Here is a 20,000-nt window from a genome sequence, read left to right as displayed (position 1 = left end):
AACACACTACAGGCACTGGCCCGTGACGCCTTTGACACAAGTCCATCACTGGCACTGGGTGGTGCAGGCCGGTAAGGATGTATAATGAGCCAACACTAGAACATATGAACATTTGAACATTTTATTATGCCTTACTAACATGAAATACATGATTACTAATTATACAATCTTTATTTTCCAAGGCAGCTCATTTAAAGGTGTAGCCTTTTCAAGCAACAACTTTACGTTACGTTATTTTGTCTCCTTAACTTATACATTATATATATATATATATATATATATATATATATATATATATATATATATATATATATATATATATATATATATATAACATGCAAAACCCCTAAAATAGGAAGTTAACATAATTTTATATTTTAGCACTTAATACCATTATATACATGCTTTATGTGCATAACATGAAGGTCCCTGATTATAGAAAATAAACATAAATGTGTTTTGTAGCCCCTGATGATAATATATTTATGGAAAAAAAAATTAGTATTTATTTGTTGTTAAAGACAGGATAGACGGATGTTAATTGTTCTGATAAGAGATACAAATAATATTTATAATATCGATAACATTAAAATGATAAGTATAAAATAATAATAATAGTAATAATGATGATAATAATAATAATGCTAATAATGATAATAATAATAATAATAATAATAATAATAATAATAATAATAATAACAAAAATGATAAAAATTTTAATAATAGTAAAATAATAGCAATCATAACAGTCATAGTAATGATAATAATGATAATAATAATAATGATATTACTACTACTAATATTAATATATAAGTAATAACATTAGAAGTGATAAAGATATTGGACGATAATTACTCAATTCAGTTGTAGGTCCTTTTTGCATGTATGGGAATTACAGTGGCATGCTTCAATAATTGTGGAAATTTACCACTTCTAATAGATTGATTGAATAATAAGGCAAAAGGTTGAGCTAAATACTGACTATTTGTCTTACAAGTATGGACAGATAGTTATGTACACTTCCTCTTTGTTTTTAATGAGTTAATGACTCGAATGACGTCTTGTGGAAAGATTACTGGGATTGCAATTGAGTTTGGATAGCCTCCTGTCAAAAAAGAGGGAGGGTCTGTTGCGGCTGGTGGTAAGTTTTCTTCCATATTTATTCCAACATTTGTGTAATAATCATTAAAAGATTCTGCAATTTTCATTTTATCTGTTAATTTCAAATGTTTGTATAATATGCTTTCATTATCTGTATTCTTCTGCTGTTTATTATAAAACTGGTTGATCGTGTTGTGTCATTTTAAAATCTGGGAAATGCATTTATGTGGTAAGCCTGTTTTGTTTGTTATCAGATGGTTTAATGCATTTCTGTAAGAGGCGGGTTTGGCAGGTATGGTGACAATGTTGAGTTGTCTGCATGGACACCCAGTACTGGGCCAATAAATGCCCAGTGGTTCCATGTTAATGATCGTTAGTCGTCAGTCAATGGTGGCCCTCCTTGGCAGAAATGAACAAAGTGCCAGCCCTTCACGTGACTTTGTCTTTTTTCATACGTGACCGGTGGAAACTGGTGTGTGTTGGATGAGAGTCCGGATACTACACCGGCACTCTGGGAACTGCTAACCTTTGAGTAACAATTTCCATGTCTGTCGTGATAATTCGTCTTTGTTTTGTCTCCTACCTGCGTCACAACCTTTCTCACCATCCCATCCATGTGGTGGGGCTCGCAGCGGTTGTTGTCTTTCCTGCCAGTGAGCATAGCGTGGCCGTGACCCTTATTCCATTCCTGGTTCCGGCCTGTTTCCTGGAACCCCGCATTCTCCACCACTACTTTTGTCTGCCCTGGGAATCCCGGAACTCGTGCATGGGGTGTTTTGTCGCCTGATTTTCTTATCGAAAATGCTTTACATCCTGTCGTGTTTAGTACGTGGTTGTAAGGTTTGTCTGGATCGTGCTTGTAATACTTAGATGAGTGTGACTCTTGGTACTTTTCATACTTTCTCTGGTCGTATAATCCACGTCCACTACCTGCTGTTGCATCATTAGATCCTGTTCCCCAACTAGATCCTGCTCCCCAACTAGATCCTGCTCCCCAACTAGATCCTGCTCCTCCTTTATTTTTGTAGGGGCCTCCTCTCCGCATCTCAGTTGGGCATGCAGGACGATCCTTTGTGTCTGTTGGCAGGAAAGACAAAGGGTTAAATAGGAAAAAAACACAACAAAACATTTCAACACCGTCCCTCCCTCCCTCCCTCCCTCCCTCCAGTACATTGGTGACTTGACGGTCCTATTGACTGATGGAGGAGGTTTCTGCATAGCTAACTACTACTACTACTACTACTACTACTACTACTACTACTACTACTACTACTACTACTACTACTACTACTACTACTTCCTATTGTCCCCTCCTTACTTCTCCCTTATTCTTTTCCAGTCTGCCTTTCTTTCTTCCTCACTCCCCCTGTCTCTCTAATTACAAAAAATAAAGTAAATAGACAAGTAAATGTATAACAGCAAATCAATAAAAGAATAAAAATATAAAAATAAAATACCGCCCCCGGGTGGGCTCGAACCACCAACCTTTCGGTTAACAGCCGAACGCGCTAACCGATTGTGCCACGGAGGCTAGAGACGATTTTGGCCCAGCGCAGTGAGAGGCCACGGGTTAGCCACGCTGTCACTGGTGGTGTAGTAATAGTAGTAGTAGTAGCAGTAGTAGTAGAAAAATTGCTTATTAAAAGTGTTGCAGAAACCTCACCCACACTTTAACCCCTTCAATACTGGGACACATTTTTACCTTCAGATTTGTGAATGATTAGACCATTTTATTAACATGAGGAAGGGTCTATGGAGGTCAGAAGATTAATGGCCTCAGTCTTCACTGTTTTAATCCCCCACATAAGTTTCTGAAGCTATAAAAAGTCACCAGAATGAATATGGAAACGCGTCATGGTACTGAAGAGGTTAAAGGGTAACAGAGGGCGTGGTTACTGCGCCATACACATACACGGCGAGGCAGTCTGCGCACACACACACACACACACACACACACCAAGGCAGCCCGCCCCGCCAACCACATCTCCCCGCTGCCCGCCAGCCCCGTCCCGTCACCCTACAGCCAAGTGAATTAGGGTGTTTTTCAAGTGTTTTGCAATATTTGCAGGTGTTTTAAGGGCTCGCTGTGTTGGAGTAGGTGGAGAAGGTCTCGGTGGAGAGGGGTGTAGGAGGGATGGGAGGGGTGGTGGAGGTGGTGAGAAAAGGTGCAAAAAAAAACTACTTCGGTTCTAAATCGCGATTTTCTCTTTTATTATTGGAGTTTGTATTGTTTCTGTATTTTGTTCATTGATCGGAATGTAAATCAATTTGTAATTGTAATAAGATCGTGTCTAGCTGTGTTTTTTGTTTCTCGTTTAAATAACACTTTCGGCATTCTATAATTCCAACTTTTTTTTTAATTAGCACGCCTAGGATTGTTTTGGTGTTTGATATGACACTTAAAAAAATATGAAAAACATGGCTCAAGTAATAATATTCCATAAAATTTTGTCTAACTTCGTATTTTCAAATTTAAAATTTTTAACGGTAACAAAATAGAAAACAAAAATCTTTATACGACAAGGAATCCACATTTTCTTTATTTGGCTGGAAAGCAAATATTTTTCGTATTCATAAAATATAATATGATGTGGTTCGGCTGTGCTTTCCATCTCGACATTATGATGTGTTTTGGCGCCCTTATTCTGACACAGACCGCTCATTGGACGGCGCTATGTAAACAAACCACCCGGTAAGGATATTGTATTTTAGTTATTAGTTAAAGTATTTATCGCGTCTAAAAATGTAGTTCATTTCAGTCTGGATGCTTTTTTGTGGCGATTTTTAAAATTAATTACGTACGTAAATATTGGACCACAGTGGCACCTCAGCCCTGCCTTCCCCCCGTTCAGTCCACCAATGTTTGCCTGCACTCCCCCTGTGTTGCCAGACCCAGACAGTGAAGCAAAGCCAGAATCAACCACCAAAATAGATGACTAGCCTATTACTGTGTTAAAGAAGGCGATAGTTATGTATATCCCCATTCAGACCGCCATGACCTGGACCCAGATCCAGCCCCCCTCCCTCCCCATGTCAACTGGCCAACTGTTCCTTCATTTCTCAGTGTTTCCCAGGCATTTCCTGCTGTTTCCCAACTGAAATGCATAAAGTGTAGTAATAGGAGGAAGAAATAGGGAATGGGAAGTGTGGGAGACGTGTAATAGTAGTACTACCAGCAACAGCAGCAGCAGCAATATCATCATTTTGTGTGTGTGTGTGTGTGTGTGTGTGTGTGTGTGTGTGTGTGTGTGTGTGTGTGTGTGTGTGTGTGTGTGCAGTGTTGGCGTAGCATCTACTGATAACTTCCACGCTTCTCTTTCTTGTCCTCCTCCTCCATCACTCCTGCTGTTGATTAAGTTATTGATGGAAGCTGAAATTCCGGACATCTTAAGTAGTAGTAGTAGTACTAGTAGTAGTAGTAGTAGTAGTAGTAGTAGTAGTAGTAGTAGTAGTAGTAGTAGTTGTTGTTGTTGTTGTTGTTGTTGTTGTTGTTGTTGTTGTTGTTGCTGCTGCTGCACCAGCAGCAGTCGTTATTGCTGCTGCTGTTACTGTACTACAAAAAAAAAATATGATATAGAAGAAAATATTTTGTTACGTCGCCCTTCAAAAGAAAATGAAGGGGACCGTTTTCTTTTGAAGCGAGACACATTAAATAAGAAACACTTCACTGAGGACAACATCTGCGCTACGGCGGCTTCAATAATACATAGTTAGGAGATTAAGACAGTGGAAAAGCATAGGGAGTGAAAACTAAACGTAGAAAAGAGAAAAATAAGTTGGTGTAACATAGAAAACTACTTTATTTAATGGGGGACTTAAGAAAACGTAATCGCAATGGCCTGGGATGGTTCAGTGACTAGGAATGTTTCATGATATTCGATCGTTTCATATAAGAATTGCAGTGCTATGGTTTCTTACTACAGACCACAGTGAGGGTTGTACTGGTGGCCATGGTAACTATTATTCTAACACTTCCACGACGCCCTTCCACTATTTGTAAAGGGTCAACTTAAAGGTACACATGCTTTCAGGGTTTTTTTTGGGGTTACAGTGACAAATTAACGTGATTTAGGGTTATTATTGTATTGGGTTATTGGTGGCCGTGTATCCATGGTAACTATTCTTGTTAAAGGGGCACTTGTTTTCGAGGTTTTTTTTTTTATATAGTTGTAGTGACAAATTAACGTGGTTTCTGCGTTATTAAAAGGAAGTATTCTCTTCAGAACCCAACCAGTCATCTCTGTGGCCTTAGAAAATAGTCGTGGTGAGAGAGTCAAGTGTTTTTTTAATACCACCTGCTCTATCCTTGTCTGTCTGTCTGTCTGTCTGTCTGTCTGTCAATAAGTGTCGACCATAAACATATCACAAGGCAGGACGCACATTGAGACGCAGGTGACACAGGCCAGGCAGCACAGAGCAGGGCAGTGAACTGCATCTCACTATTTTAAAATGTAAGCGCGCACATTGTCACGCAGGGCAGCACAGTGCAGATGCAGACTTAATTGTTTCTGCCTGCGTCACGCAATCTTTGAAGCGCAGTTTTGTCCACACGTGCGGCGCAGGAAGTCACGTACTAAGTATCCACACGATGTCGTCCACTGAGGAACTTAGTGAGGCTGTCCGCCAACACTTAAGTCCATTACGATACAACCCAACCTGATTACATGAAAGAGTCATTGAAAGACGAGATATGGGCTAACATTGCATCCACTCTACAATTCAAAGATGGTGAGTATATTGTTGTATGGTAGCATGCATTGAAGTACGAGTAGCATAAATATAGACTGAGATCATAGGCTTTCCCCTGCAAATGTCATATAATAACAAAATATTCTCCAATTCATTATCTGAGTCAGACTGAACTAAGGTTTCTCAGGTAATCTTGAGCAACAGCCATGACGAAAGACCCGCATAGGATGTCACACTGCTTCTCAATGTGCGCACCACGCCTATGCTGTCCTGTGTTGCTCTGTCCTGCCCTGCCTTGTGTCTGCCTTGCTCTGCGCTGCCCTGCGTCTCATTGTGCGCCCGGCTTGTGGATGTGTTAGTTGCCATGCGATTGATAAACGATCCCCCCCCCCTCCCCGTCTCTTGTTATATACATTACCACAACAATTAAGTCATCTATCATCAATAGACACATTACGACTTTGAGGGGGAAGCGCGTCACAGTCCCAGAGAAAGACACTCCTCCCCCCTCCCACCACGCAAACAGGAATGAGACGTGATGCACACACACACACACACACACACACACACACACACACACACACACACACACACACACAGGGAATAAGAAAGGAATACACAATAAAAGACAAAACCAATACTTACATTAATAATTTGTGTCTCCCTTACTGAACTGCCTACCCAGTGTCCTCAATCTCGTCTGTAAGTGGTCTGAGGCCTGTGACGTACTTGCTTCTTATATACACTCATGCGCACACACACACACACACACACACACACACACACACACACACACACACACACACACACAATCAGGAATGAATGCCACTCCTATCCTTCCATCTTTTCCTGACTACCCATCCTTTTCTAGTTTGAAGCTTCCTTGACAAACTGGCCTGTATTCTGCATATTTCTGAGCACCACACCACCATTTTCAGAGGCTTGTATTGAAGTGACACTGGTTTTTAACTCCTTCAGTACTGTGATGGGATTTTAACCTTTTTTTTTGGGGGGGTTGACTAGACGCTTTTATTGACATTAGGAAAGGTCTATGGAGGTCAGAGGCTTAATGGTCACAGTCTTCACTATTTGAATCGCCACACAAGGTTCTGAAACTGTTTTTTTTTTTTTTTTTAATTTAGGTGGTTTTGGGTGGAATTGGATGTTTTTTGAGTGGAATTGGATGGTTTTTTAGTGGAATTGGATGGTTTTTGAGTGGAATTGGGTGGTTTTTGAGTGGAATTGGGTGGTTTTTGAGTGGAATTGGGTGGTTTTTTAGTGGAATTGGATGGTTTTTGAGTGGAATTGGGTGGTTTTTGAGTGGAATTGGATGGTTTTTGAGTGGAATTGGATGGTTTTTGAGTGGAATTGGATGGTTTTTGAGTGGAATTGGGTGGTTTTAGTGGAATTGGATGGTTTTTGAGTGAAATTGGATGGTTTTTGAGTGGAATTGGATGGTTTTTGAGTGGAATTGGATGGTTTTTGAGTGGAATTGGATGGTTTTAGTGGAATTGGGTGGTGGTATGTGAAGGCTGAATGGTGAGAAAATATAGAGAGAGTGGCAACACCTCCAACGCAGTGTGTTTAAGAGAGAGAGAGAGAATGTGTGTGTGTGTGTGTGTGTCGGTATTACAGAGATAATTTTGGGAGTATTTTAGTAAATCTCACGACTTCCCTTAGTATTGGTAACCTCTGTTGAGTATGACAATGGAAAACTCTCTCTCTCTCTCTCTCTCTCTCTCTCTCTCTCTCTCTCTCTCTCTCTCAACTATGGCAACACTGTATACTGACTCGGCAACAACGCCAGAACTTCATGATTGGTACCAGTAGCGATGCACTGGTCACGTAGTAGGATAAGATTTCCGGAGTGTGTGTGTGTGTGTGTGTGTGTGTGTGGCTCTTGTACTGAAACGTTTTGCTCTTACCACGATCATTTTCCAAGGCCAGAGATGCCAAGCCGGGTTTCTCAGTATGTTTCTCCCTGTAAATTGAATAAATGAATAAATAAATGAGAGCAATCTATCTATCTATCTGAGACACGTATTCTGAAACGTTTTGCTCTCACCACGACTATTTTCCAAGGTCACAGAGATGCCAAGCCGGGTTTCTGAGGGTGTTTGTCCAGTGCAGTGTGTAGTAACCTTGTTCATTTGTCATTAGAACCACAAAAACACCCTTTGAAAAAACTTGGCTTATTTAAACTGGAGCCTTTTGAAATAGTAAAGGTGCGGTGGTGATATGTTTCTGAGTATGTCCCTATAGTCTCTCTCTCTCTCTCTCTCTCTCTCTCTCTCTCTCTCTCTCTCTCTCTCTCTCTCTCTCTCTCTCAGAACAGCATTAAACAATATTATAGTCACTTATATCTTTTATTTCAGAAAATATACATGACAGTCACTAAACAAGGCAGAAAAACATGTGTACACCAAAAATTGAACAGTCAGCCAGTCAGTCAGGAAGTCAGTCAAGGCAGTGAGAGTCATGCAGTTAGCCAGTCAGTCAGCCAGCCAGCCAGCCAGCCAGGAAGTCAATCAAGGCAGTGTAAGTCATGCAATATAGTCACTCAGGCAGTCAGTCAGTCAGTCAGTCAGTGAATTACCAGTAGAATTTAACAAAGCATGTGTTTATAAAATCTTCATCATTATCAGTAAACACTAAAATATTATCTTCATACATTTTTACAGACTAGTGGAAAATATTGGACTTGTTTCTTTTACATTGGTTATCCTTATCGTTTTTATTTCCTTGAGTTTGACACTGCAGAAAATAACAGAAGTGTGTGTTATAATAATAATAATAATATACGGCTTATTAGGAGTTGCAGTACATACATAACTGAAAATATACATAGTGGGGGGGGGGAGTCTCATGTCCAGTATTCTATCTTAGTGGTTTATGGCTCGTACCATGGTGGGGGTGGAGTGGGCAGGGCGAGGGGTGGCAGGGGGGAGAAGGTGGTGGAGCCTCGGGTGACGTAGCAGGCTTCTTCACAGTTTCACCAGTGCTTCTCGGTGTTTGTTAGACAGTCTGGGAAGGTTCAGAGTGGTCAGTGCGTGGGCGTAGTTAGTGTAAGCAGGGCCGAGGGTGATTCTGCATGCCCTTTTTTGTACATTCTCGAGCTGCTGCCTCTGAGTCGCGGTGAGGCAGGAGGACCACGCTGGTGAGGCGTACATAAGTCTTGGCAGAATAAAGGTTAGGTATACCTCTTTTAATTCCTCTGTTGGTGTGCCCAGTGATTGGAGTCTGCGTAGCATGTAAAGTGTGTACCCCACCGCCCTAACTGTGGCGGTGTGTGTGTGTGTGTGTGTGTGTGTGTGTGTGTGCGTGTGTGTGTGCGTGCGCGCCCTTACAAAACAGTCAGTCAGTCCTTTGTTTTATTTAAGTCGATCTTCTAGGAACGTTTGAGAAAAAAAAAGAAGGAAAACTTCACACACACACACACACACACACACACACACACACACACACACACACACACACACAGGGCGTCTATATCAAATGAACGTCTTTTATAAATTTCTCAGCGGCGCGCATGAAAATAGTGAGGTGCGATATGTGTTTTCTAATCTCCTCCTCCCTGTCGGCCCTCTCCTTCCCTTGCAGCGTGTCAATCTTGTACAGCAGGTCCACTAACCCCGGGAACCCAGCCGAGGCGTAGTTGTTGAATTGGCTGGGCGCGAAAACTGTGTGTCTGCGAAGGAAGATTAGATTAACTTCAAAACACGATAAGCTTACAAAGATGACAATAACTTCCACTTCTGTTCGTCAGACTATCACTGGAAATACCAAAACGTGCAGATAATGATAACAGCTTCCACTATTGTACGTCAAACTGTCACTGAAACCACTAAGCTTTTTAAGATGACAATAACTTCTACCACTGTCCCTCAAGTTATCACTGTAACCCCTTCAATACTGGGACACATTTTTTAACTTGAGATTTGTGTATGATTAGACCATTTTATTGACATTAGCAAGGGTCTGTGGAGGTCAGAAGATAGATAGCCACAGTCCTCATTATTTTAATCCCTCACGTAAGTTTCTGAAGCTGTATAAAATCACCAAATAGTCACTAGAATGAATATAGAAATGCGAGTTTTGTGTACGATTAGGCCATTTTATTGACATTAGGAAGGGTCTATGGAGGTCAGAAGATAAATAGCCACAGTCCTCACTATTTTAATCCCCCACATGAGTTTCTGAAGCTGTATAGAAACGCGTCATGGTACTGAAGGGGGGTTAAAATGACAATAACATCACTTCCACTAGTACCACAAAAAAACACCACCTTTTAATAACCACACTGAGAAAACACACAGGCAAACACTCGCTTTCCTACACACGTTTTGAAGCTCTAAGGGACTAAGTGACAGGTGAAATAGCTTTGTAATTAAGAGAGCTTACCTGGTGTCGGGTCTTCCAGGTAAGCCGGCAGGTAAGAGAAACAGCTGTTCAATTTTCATCAGCTGGTCATTGACGGCTCGAAGTGTGACGGGGCTGAGGGTAGAAGAGGGGAGGTAGTGAGGGGAGAGGAGCATGAGTAATGGAAGGAAAAGGGAAGGAATTGAGGGGAGAGAAGGGGGGTCGAAGTGGGGGGAGAAAAAGGACGAGATTGAGGGGAGAAGAGGGGACGGGGTGAGGGGTGGACGAGTTGATATGGAAAAGAAGAGACGGGGAGCAAGTTTGAGGGATTAAGAAGCGAAGAACAGAGAGAGAGAGAGAGAGGGGGGGGGGGTTGTGAAGGGAATAGAAGATAAGTATTTAGTTGAGAGGAGAAAAGAAAAGGAAATAAAAGAAGAATTGAAGAGAAAAGAGGAAGGAGGAAATAATTGAAATAGAAAATATTAAATAAATAACACTCACTCACTGTCTCACTCACTCACTCACTCACTCACTCACTCACTCAAAAAATAAATAGAAATGGAAAATGTGAAATAAATAACTCCCCTCACTCATTTGCTCATTCACTCACTCACTCACTCACTCACTCACGCTAACTTACTCCATGTCCTTCACTCTCTCCTTCAGCGTGGCGTCGAACTGATAAGCTTTGTCCCTGAAGTCATCCAGCGCTTCTTCCAGCAGGGCTACAAATACACAGAGAGAGGTTAGTGGAATGTGGAGGCGGGCAGGGAGAGGCGGGAGTTTGAAAGGAAGGTGTCACGTAAACCCCTTCAGTACTGGGACACATTTTTACCTTGAGATTTGTGTACAGTTAGACCATTTTATTGACATTACGAAGGGTCTATGAAGGTCAGAAGTTTAATGGCCTCAGTCTGCACTATTTTAAGCCTTTCAGTACTGGGACACATTTATACCTTGAGATTTCTGTACGTTTAGACCATTTTATTGACATTACGAAGGGTCTATGAAGGTCAGAAGTTTAATGGCCTCAGTCTGCACTATTTTAAGCCTTTCAGTACTGGGACACATTTATACCTTGAGATTTCTGTACGTTTAGACCATTTTATTGACATTACGAAGGGTCTATGAAGGTCAGAAGTTTAATGGCCTCAGTCTGCACTATTTTAAGCCTTTCAGTACTGGGACACATTTTTACCTTGAGATTTCTGTACGGTTAGACCACTTTATTGACATTACGAAGGGTCTATGAAGGTCAGAAGTTTAATGGCCTCAGTCTGCACTATTTTAAGCCTTTCAGTACTGGGACAAATTTTTACCCTGAGATTTGTGTACAGTTAGACCATTTTATTGACATTACGAAGGGTCTATAAAGGTCAGAAGTTTAATGGCCTCAGTCTGCACTATTTTAAGCCTTTCAGTACTGGGACACATTTTTACCTTGAGATTTGTGTACGTTTAGACCATTTTATTGACATTACGAAGGGTCTATGAAGGTCAGAAGTTTAATGGCCTCAGTCTGCACTATTTTAAGCCTTTCAGTACTGGAACACATTTTTACCTTGAGATTTCTGTACGTTTAGACCATTTTATTGACATTACGAAGGGTCTATGAAGGTCAGAAGTTTAATGGCCTCAGTCTGCACTATTTTAAGCCTTTCAGTACTGGGACACATTTATACCTTGAGATTTGTGTACAGTTAGACCATTTTATTGACATTACGAAGAGTCTATGAAGGGCAGAGGATTAATGGCCACTATCCTATTTTAGTAAACAAACACACCACTAAACCAAAAACTCACGAGACTTGAGCAGAAATAACCAGGTATAATAAAAATAAAAAAAATAAAACAAGAAAAAAAACTAAGATTAAAATAACATCAAAAAAACACCACAAAACCCACAAACAACTCACGGAACTTTGGATAAATGGCAACAAGGGTATCGTGGTTCGCCTTCTTCACCTCCTCCAGGCTGTTCTTCATGGTTTCGGGGAGCTGCGGGAGGTGGAAGGGCAGGAGAAGGGCGTCAGCGAAATACCGTAGGAGGAGCGTGGCTATCCTGCTGCATCCTTGGGTAATCCTGAATCCTGGGTCCACAATCTTATCCAGCATGTAGAATGTCTCGTAGCCAGTGTGGTAGTAGGGGAAAGAGATGTCATGTTTACGCTGCAAGGATAATGGCTGCCTTAGGATAATTGGATAAGGGGAGTCGGATAAAGGGTTGGCTTTGGATAGGGATGGATAAGGAGTGGCTTAGGATAATGGTGGATGAGTGGCTTAAGATAATTGGATAAGGGATGATTTAGGATAATTGAATAAAGGGGTGGCTTTGGATAACTGGATAAAGGGCTGGCTTTGGACAATAAATGGTTGATAAAGGGTGGCTTAGGATAATTGGATAAAGGGGGGCTTAGGATAATGATGGATAGGTAGTGGCTTAGGATAATGGTGGATAAGAGGTGGCTGTGGATAAGGGATGGCTTACACTAATTGGATAAAAGATGGCTTGGGATAATGGTGGATAAGGAGTGGCTTAGGATAATGAAGGATGGATGAAGGATAAGGGCAGGCTTAGGGTAATGGATGAAAGATCAGTGAAGTGGCTTAGGATAATGGTGGATGGGGCAGCATTAATGAAGCGGCTTTGGATAATGATGGATCGAAGTGCTGTATAGAATAAGAAGTAGTAAAGGGAGGTAGTCAGGATAAGAGTGGATAAAAATAGGATTAGTAAGGACAATAATGGATAGAGGTCAGTGCTTACTTTGCAGGTGTGGAGAATGGATAGTCAGGTGTGTAGAATGGATAGTCAGGTGTGGAGAATGGATAGTGGTCATTCCTTACTTTGTCAGGTGTGAAGGAGACCCTGAGTGAAGGAATGCCGGCGTAGAAGGTGAAGGCCGCGTGGTCACTGCCCGAGCCTAGAGTTGTTATCCTGACGAAGGTGAAGACGAGGAGAACAATGATAATAATAAAAATAATAATAATAATAGTAATAATGTAAGGCAGTTTCATTCGTTCATTTCTATTATTTTTGCCATCCTCCTCTTTCTCCTCCTTATCTTCTTTTTTTTTTCCTCCTCCTCCTCCTCCTCCTCCTCCTCCTCCTCTCCTTCCTTCACCTTTTTCTCCTCCCCTCCTCATATCCTTTTTATCTCCTTTTCCTCCTCCTCCTTATCTTCTTCCTTCTCCTCCTCCTTCTCCTCGTTATCTTCGTTTCTCTCCTCCTCCTCCTCCTTCTCCTCCTCCTCCATTACTCACTTAGGTTCCGTACGGTTCCAATATCTGTGGTACTCGGCCCACTCCTGGTACAGACTTCCCTCTTGCCTCACTGCGGGTATCTGTGAGGGGAGAGGATGGGTAAAAAGCGTGCAGGTTGGAACTCAAGTGCCTTCCAGTGTGTTTTGTTTGGTGTATCTCCAGTGACGCCCTCCCTTCGTTGCTCTGTCATATTATTATTCCCCTTAGTTCTATATTACTGTTTTCTCTTTGCTCTCCTTGCCTCAGTTTCATGGTTTATAGTAAGTCTTAGTTTATCTCTCTCTCTCTCTCTCTCTCTCTCTCCTCAACTATTTCAAAAGGCTTCATTCAAATTTATACGAGTTTTAAAGTATTTTCACGGTTCTAGAGGCAGAGTGACAAGATTTCTACATTAGTAATCGGAGAAACACTCTTGAAAACCCCGCTAGTCATCCCTGTGGCCTTGGAAAACAGTCGTGATGAGAGAGCAAAGTGTTTCTGAATACTGGCCTCTGACTCACCATCTTCGTCAGCCTGGTGATGGTCTGCCAGGTGAGCGGGCTGCCCTTGGGATTAAAAGCAGTGCCGCTGGTGCAAGTGTCTGCGTTGATATAGACCACGGCCCGCTGCTGCAGCTTGGTGACGTGCTCCTGTGGGAGGGAGGGCGTTAGTGGCGGTGGTGGTGGTGGTGGTAATGTGAAGCGTGATGGACGGGAAGGCTGGTTAGTGTGAAGGAAGAGAAGGGTGTAGGGTGTTGCTTTGAAGGAGTGAAGGAAGAGGAAAGAGAGGTATGGGGTGTTGCTGTGATAGAAGTGAAGGAAGAGGAAGGGGAAGGAGGTGGGGTGTTGCTGTGAAGGAAGAGAATAGAAGGGAACGGTGTGACGTGTTGCTGTAAAGGAAATGAAGGCAAGTTGTATGAAGGAAGAGGAAGAGAAGGAAACAATATAACGTTGATGTGAGAAGGAAGAGTTGCAGTAAATGACTCATTCTTACTACCCACTCAGCGCACACACACACACACACACACACACACACACACACACACACACACACACACACACCACCCACTCCGTTGAGCCTATGAGAGCGTATTCCTCAGCACCCCACGAGCAGAACACGAGGGTGCGACGCGGCCTCCACCCTGCAGAGAGAGAGAGAGAGAGAGAGACCTTTAAACAACAGTAAAATAACGTTAAGAGGAACTAAAACAATAATGGCAGTGAAAAAATGTGCTTTCATATCGCAAACTAAGAGAGAGAGAGAGAGAGAGATTTAAACAACAGTAAAGGAACATAAAAGAATTAATTGCAATGAATAAAATGTGCTTTCGTATTGTAAACAACAGAGAGAGAGAGAGAGAGAGAGAGAGAGAGAGAGAGCCTGTTATCGTGACCTTGAGCCAGCAGGGAGCCCACCACTCTAGCCGTCTCGATGAGCTGCGCAGTGCCGCTGGAGGGGTCTGACGCGCCGTAACCCCACGCGTCACGATGGTTCCCGATCAGCACGTAGCGATCTGGAGGAGATGCAATATTCAACACTGCGAACAACACATGCAGAACTGCTCGCAACACAACTCTGCAACACAAATACAGGACCGCGAGCAATAGAACATACAGAACTGCTAAGAACACAAGGTACAACACTGCTTAGCAACATACAGATAGGACACACAGCACATAGGATTAGCAACACAACATACGGGATTAACAACATAACACACAAGACTAGCAACACAACACACAAGACTAGCAACACAACATACAGGACTAGTAACACAAGATATAAGACTGTAGCAACACAACATATAGGACTCTAGCAACACAAGATATAGGACTAGCAACACAAACATTCAAGACTATAGCAACACATCATTCAAGACTAGTAACACAATATACAGGACTAGCAACACAACATTTAGGACTCTAGCAACTTAAAATTCCAGACTTTTAGCTACGTGACAGATCTTAAGTAGGATACGAAAAGGAATATTCAGGACACTTTGTCAAAATATATCATCCTTCAAGGTATCTCAGTCGAGCTTCATGGGTTGTGGAATTAGTTGTGATATTAGTAAATTTGCAGATGACACGCAGATAGGTAGATTGATAGGATACGAAAAACAGTATTCAGGAAACTTTGTCAAAATGTATCGTCTTGGTGTCTTTCCCATCACTCAGTCGAGGTTCACTAATTAGAGGAAATTAGGTCAACTTACAGTAATGAAGTCACGTTACACTGAAAGCTTGTCTTATCAAAGGGTGCTGATGTTTCCCTCACTAAATCTAACCTAACCTAACCTAACCTTACTTAATTTATCCTACCCTAACCTTACCTAACCTAACCTTACCTTACCTAACCTAACCTTACCTTACCTTAAAAAAAATAGAAGAAAAAACAGAGAAAAGTAAAAATAAACCCAAAAAGAACAAGGGAAAACCAACAACACTACAACTAATACTAGAAACACAACACTATTAACCTCACCCAATCCTCACCAATCCTTCACCAATCCTCATCCAATCTCCACCAATCACTCACCAGGCTCCACGTTGCCTTTCACGGTTCCTATAACATTGTAGGATCTCTGTTGCTTGATGTAGTTGTGAGTGGTGAGACGCAGCTTGTAGTCACCAATCAGCTGAGGGCCGAGGTTGTACGCCACGCCTTGCAGACCGCCACGCCACCCCTCAGGCGCCGTTGTTCCACCCATCTTCCTGTATAATGTTATAGTGTTTACTGGTGGTAGTAGTGGTAGGATTCTCTCTCTCTCTCTCTCTCTCTCTCTCTCTCTCTCTCTCTCTCTCTCTCACATAAAATAAATAAAAACTAAAAAAAAAAAAAAAAGATAATGTCAACACTCACTCGAGGATAAGTTTAGCGTCATCGTAGCCAATTGGTTGACAGGGAATTGTGGGTAACTCGGCCTCCTCTTCCTTGAGTCTATAGGCGTGCTCTGAGGGTGAAGACAACGCGTTACTAATGAATGCCAAAAAAAAAAAAAAAAAAACAATAGGAAAAAGATTAAGAAAAAGAAAGTATGAACAAATTAGACGTAAAAAACAATAAGAAGAACTAAGAAAACTTTATATAAACAAATAGACGTAAAAAAAAATAAATAAAAAGGCTCAGATGTTAACCATTAAAATTTTGCTTCCCTTTAAACATTCTCCGGCAAAACTTCCCCTAGATAAATAGATAAAAATAACAACGATAAAAATAGCAAACACGTATCAATTTATCCTTATTTCTTCTTATTTTTGTCATTTAAGACGTAGAACCTTTAAAATCCTGCCTCTCTTTAAACATTACCTAGCAAAACTTAACCTAAATAAATAATAATAATAGAAAAAAAAAACGTATTTATCTTTATTCTTTGTTATTTAAGACGTATAACCTTTAAACACTTCATTTCCTTTATTTAATTTTTAAGCTGTTCACGCTACGACGAAAAGGGAACCAAATTTTAAAGGTTCTATCATTATCGCCCTAACGTGAATTCCTTACCTGTGGAGGGCCAGCCAGGTGTGAGGGGGTCGCCGTCTCCCATGAAGGTACTGCCTCGTTGCATGCCTGAGCCCGGGAGCCACCAGGAGTTTGGGTACACGTCCTGAGGTGTTGTGCCATTGAGAGCCACGTCCATTGGGTCAGAGAAGAGGATGAGGCCCTTTGCTCCTCGCTGCTGTGCGTGTAACAGCTGCAGAATGGGAGGTGGTGGCGTAGTGGATAAGGTGGTATTCAGAAACTCATGGGGGGATTAGAAAAGTGAAGACTGTGGCCATTAATCTTCTGACCTCCATAGACACTTCCTAGTATAAATAAAATAGTCTAATCGTACACAAATCTCAAGGTGAAAATGACGCGGTTTTTTTTTTTTTTTTTTTTTTTCATATTCTGCTTACTATTTGGTGATTTTAAACAGCTTCAGAAACTTGCGTGAGGGTTGAAATAGTGAAGACTGTGCCCGTTAATCTTTTGACCTCTATAGACCCTTCCTAATATCAGTAAAATTGTCTAATCGTGCCTAGAATTCAAAGTAAAAAGGAGTAAAGAGGAATGTTTTATACTTACACAAAAAGAATTAATGTTTCGAATGTTTTGGGAAGAGTGTTTAGGTGTTTATGAAAGTATTAAAGGGGCTTACAGGTGTGTTTTGAAGGATTTAAGAAATTTTGGGTGTTTTGAAGGATTGGGAAGAAAGTTTAGGAATATTATGAAGGATTGTTAACCCCTTCATTACTGGAGCACATTTTTACCTTGAGATTTCTGTACAGTTAGACCATTTTATTGACGTTAGGTTAGGAAGGGTCTATGGAGGTCAGAAGATTTATGGTCACAGTCTTCATTATTTTAACCCCTTCATTACTGGAGCACATTTTTACCTTGAGATTTGTGTACGATTAGACCATTTTATTGACATTAGGAAGGGTCTACGGAGATCAGAAAATTAATGGCCACAATCTTTACTCTTTTAATCCCCAACATAAGCTTCTGAAGTTGTATAAAATCACCAAATAGAAAACGCGTCCTGGTACTGAAGGGGTTAAAGAAAATTAGGTTGGGTTGGATTGGGCTAAGTTAGGTTAAGTTGGGGTTAGATTAGGTTAAGTTGCCTTGGATTAAGTTAAGGTTAGGTTAGGTCAGTTGGGTTAAGTTAAGGTTAGATTACGTTAGGTTAAGTTGGTTTGGGCTAAGTTAGGTTAAGTTGGGGTTAGGTTAGGTTAAGGTTAGGTTAGGTTAGTTCAGTTAAAGAGACCCCTTCAGTCCTTCCCCGGGGCGTGACGGTGAGCTGCGGGCACCTCACCTTGTTGCCTCTGAAGATTTTCCCGTAGCGTGCGATAAGGATGGCGCCTTTCACGGACACGCCCAGCTCCGCCAGTTTTTCGAAGTCCTCCTCCCGTCCGTAGTTAACGTAGACCAACCCAGTACCCATGTCCGTCTGTACGTCACCTGCAGAGAAACCAACGGTGAGAGAGAAAACAAACAGAAAAGAGAGAGAAAAAGAAACTAAAAGAGAAAGAAGGGAGATGGATGAAGAAATAAAGAGAGAGAAAGAATAAACAAGCCTTATCTGCCGGAGAAGAAAAGGAGATCAAACAGAAATCACAGAGAAAAGGAACCAAAAGAGAAAGAAAGGAGATGAATGAAGAAATGAGAGAGAGAGAGAGAGAGAGAGAGAGAGCGCAAAATCAGCTTCCCTCACTGGCTTTATTTTGTACTTGATTTAATCTCTCTCTCTCTCTCTCTCTCTCTCTCTCTCTCTCTCTCTCTCTCTCTCTCTCTCTCTCTCTCTCTCTCTCTCTCTCTCTCCCCGTCATTAGTTTGAATTTTCTTTTCTTTATTTTTTTCTCTTCTTAATTCTTTCTCTTCTCCTTTTCTCACTTTTTTATATTCCTCGTGTTTGAGAGAGAGAGAGAGAGAGAGAGAGAGAGAGAGAGAGAGAGAGAGAGAGGGAGCCTTACCTGCCGGAGAGTAGGCGTTGAATGCGTGGATGAAGTTAGGGTCAGCATCGTCCTTCTCCAGAGGCTCTTCCTTGTACTTGCTGGTGAAGATAATGCCCCCGCCCGCCTCTTCCAGGGTGATCTGAGACAGAGAGAGAGAGAGAGAGAGAGAGAGAGAGAGAGGGGGAGAAGATTAAAGTTTAGTAGGTTCTTATCAGTCATAAACATACTCACTCACTCACACACACACACACACACACACACACACACACACACACACACACACACACACACACACACACACACACACACACACACACACACTCCTCCTCCTCCTCCTCCTCCTCCTCCTCCTCCTCCTACTCCTACTACTACTACTACTACTACTACTACTACTACTACTACTACTACTACTACAGTAACAACTACTACTACTACTACTACTACAGTAACAACAACAACAACACTACTACTACTACTACTACTACTACTACTACTACTACTACTACTACACTAACAACAACAACAACAACTACTACTACTACTACTACTACTACAACAACTACTACTACTACTACTACTACTACTACTACTACTACTACTACTACTACACTACTACTACTACTACTACTACTACTGTAACAACAACAACTACTACTATTTATTTATTCATAGCCACGTTTCTACACTCTACAAGAAAGCTATAGAATTCTACACTCCTCCTCCTCCTCCTCCTCCTCCTCCTCCTCCTCCTCCTCCTGTTAACAACTTACAGTAAAGCGTGTTTCGACATAATTTACACACACACACACACACACACACACACACACACACACACACACACACACACACACACACACACACACACACACACACCTAATCACTTTATCCTACTCACCAGGTTCGGATTGGAAGGATTGGGGTAGGAAAGTAGGACGTTGTAAGGAACAAGATCAGCTGAGTCGAATCCTGCTGCTTCGAAACGCTTCCGAATCATCTCCGCTAGATAGTCGTCTTGCTCGCTGCCCGCCAGGTGAGGCTTCGCTGTGAGTTCCCTGTAGTAGTAGTAGTAGTAGTAGTAGTAGTAGTAGTAGCAGCAGTAGTAGATTAAAGCTAATTCAACCTAAAGTAATAGTAGTAGTAGTTGTTGTAGTAGTAGTAGTAGTAGCT

At 41.6% G+C, this 20,000-nt stretch overlaps 2 protein-coding genes, 1 long non-coding RNA gene and 1 other non-coding gene across 8 annotated transcripts in view; 1 reads left to right on the top strand and 3 right to left on the bottom strand.

Annotated features, from left to right (window-relative positions):
- Positions 1–103: 103 nt before the first annotated feature.
- LOC123510290 lies at positions 104–6,585 on the bottom strand. Its single transcript, XM_045265292.1, has 2 exons — positions 6,436–6,585; positions 104–2,178 (listed from the first exon to the last, which is right to left on the bottom strand). Exon 2 carries the CDS (start codon positions 2,144–2,146, stop codon positions 1,475–1,477), a length of 672 nt encoding a protein of 223 aa, XP_045121227.1. The 5' UTR covers positions 2,147–2,178; positions 6,436–6,585; the 3' UTR covers positions 104–1,474.
- Positions 2,559–2,632, bottom strand: Trnan-guu. Its single transcript has one exon. It is a non-coding gene; the product is annotated as a tRNA-Asn (tRNA).
- Positions 3,039–20,000, top strand: part of LOC123510293 — a 23,489-nt gene continuing 6,527 nt past the window's right edge. The window contains exons 1-3 of one of the 4 annotated variants that reach the window (XR_006676467.1): positions 3,039–3,128; positions 10,816–10,894; positions 19,732–19,863. This is a non-coding gene — a long non-coding RNA (uncharacterized LOC123510293). Of the gene's footprint in view, positions 3,139–3,232; positions 3,794–8,843; positions 8,980–10,815; positions 10,895–19,731; positions 19,864–20,000 lie in introns of those variants that run through there. The other 3 variants (XR_006676465.1, XR_006676466.1, XR_006676464.1) reach the window with 3 other exon arrangements.
- Positions 8,141–20,000, bottom strand: part of LOC123510286 (N-acetylated-alpha-linked acidic dipeptidase 2-like) — a 15,141-nt gene continuing 3,281 nt past the window's right edge. For both annotated transcript variants that reach the window (XM_045265285.1, XM_045265286.1), the window contains exons 4-18: positions 19,729–19,885; positions 18,852–18,972; positions 18,194–18,339; positions 16,897–17,086; positions 16,255–16,345; positions 15,931–16,106; positions 14,786–14,905; positions 14,453–14,533; positions 13,914–14,044; positions 13,414–13,493; positions 12,997–13,087; positions 12,066–12,318; positions 10,790–10,874; positions 10,192–10,284; positions 8,141–9,478 (exon numbers count right to left, since the gene is read on the bottom strand). In XM_045265285.1, coding sequence (XP_045121220.1) covers positions 9,277–9,478; positions 10,192–10,284; positions 10,790–10,874; positions 12,066–12,318; positions 12,997–13,087; positions 13,414–13,493; positions 13,914–14,044; positions 14,453–14,533; positions 14,786–14,905; positions 15,931–16,106; positions 16,255–16,345; positions 16,897–17,086; positions 18,194–18,339; positions 18,852–18,972; positions 19,729–19,885 — 2,017 coding nt within the window. In that variant the 3' untranslated portion in view covers positions 8,141–9,276. The remainder of the gene's footprint in view (positions 9,479–10,191; positions 10,285–10,789; positions 10,875–12,065; positions 12,319–12,996; positions 13,088–13,413; positions 13,494–13,913; positions 14,045–14,452; positions 14,534–14,785; positions 14,906–15,930; positions 16,107–16,254; positions 16,346–16,896; positions 17,087–18,193; positions 18,340–18,851; positions 18,973–19,728; positions 19,886–20,000) is intronic.

This window comes from Portunus trituberculatus, chromosome 28 (assembly GCF_017591435.1).
Source record: "Portunus trituberculatus isolate SZX2019 chromosome 28, ASM1759143v1, whole genome shotgun sequence".
In the NCBI taxonomy this organism is placed as follows: Eukaryota; Metazoa; Arthropoda; class Malacostraca; order Decapoda; family Portunidae; genus Portunus; species Portunus trituberculatus.
Note: the sequence above shows the minus strand (reverse complement) of the source record. Positions and strands in the feature narration are given on the sequence as shown.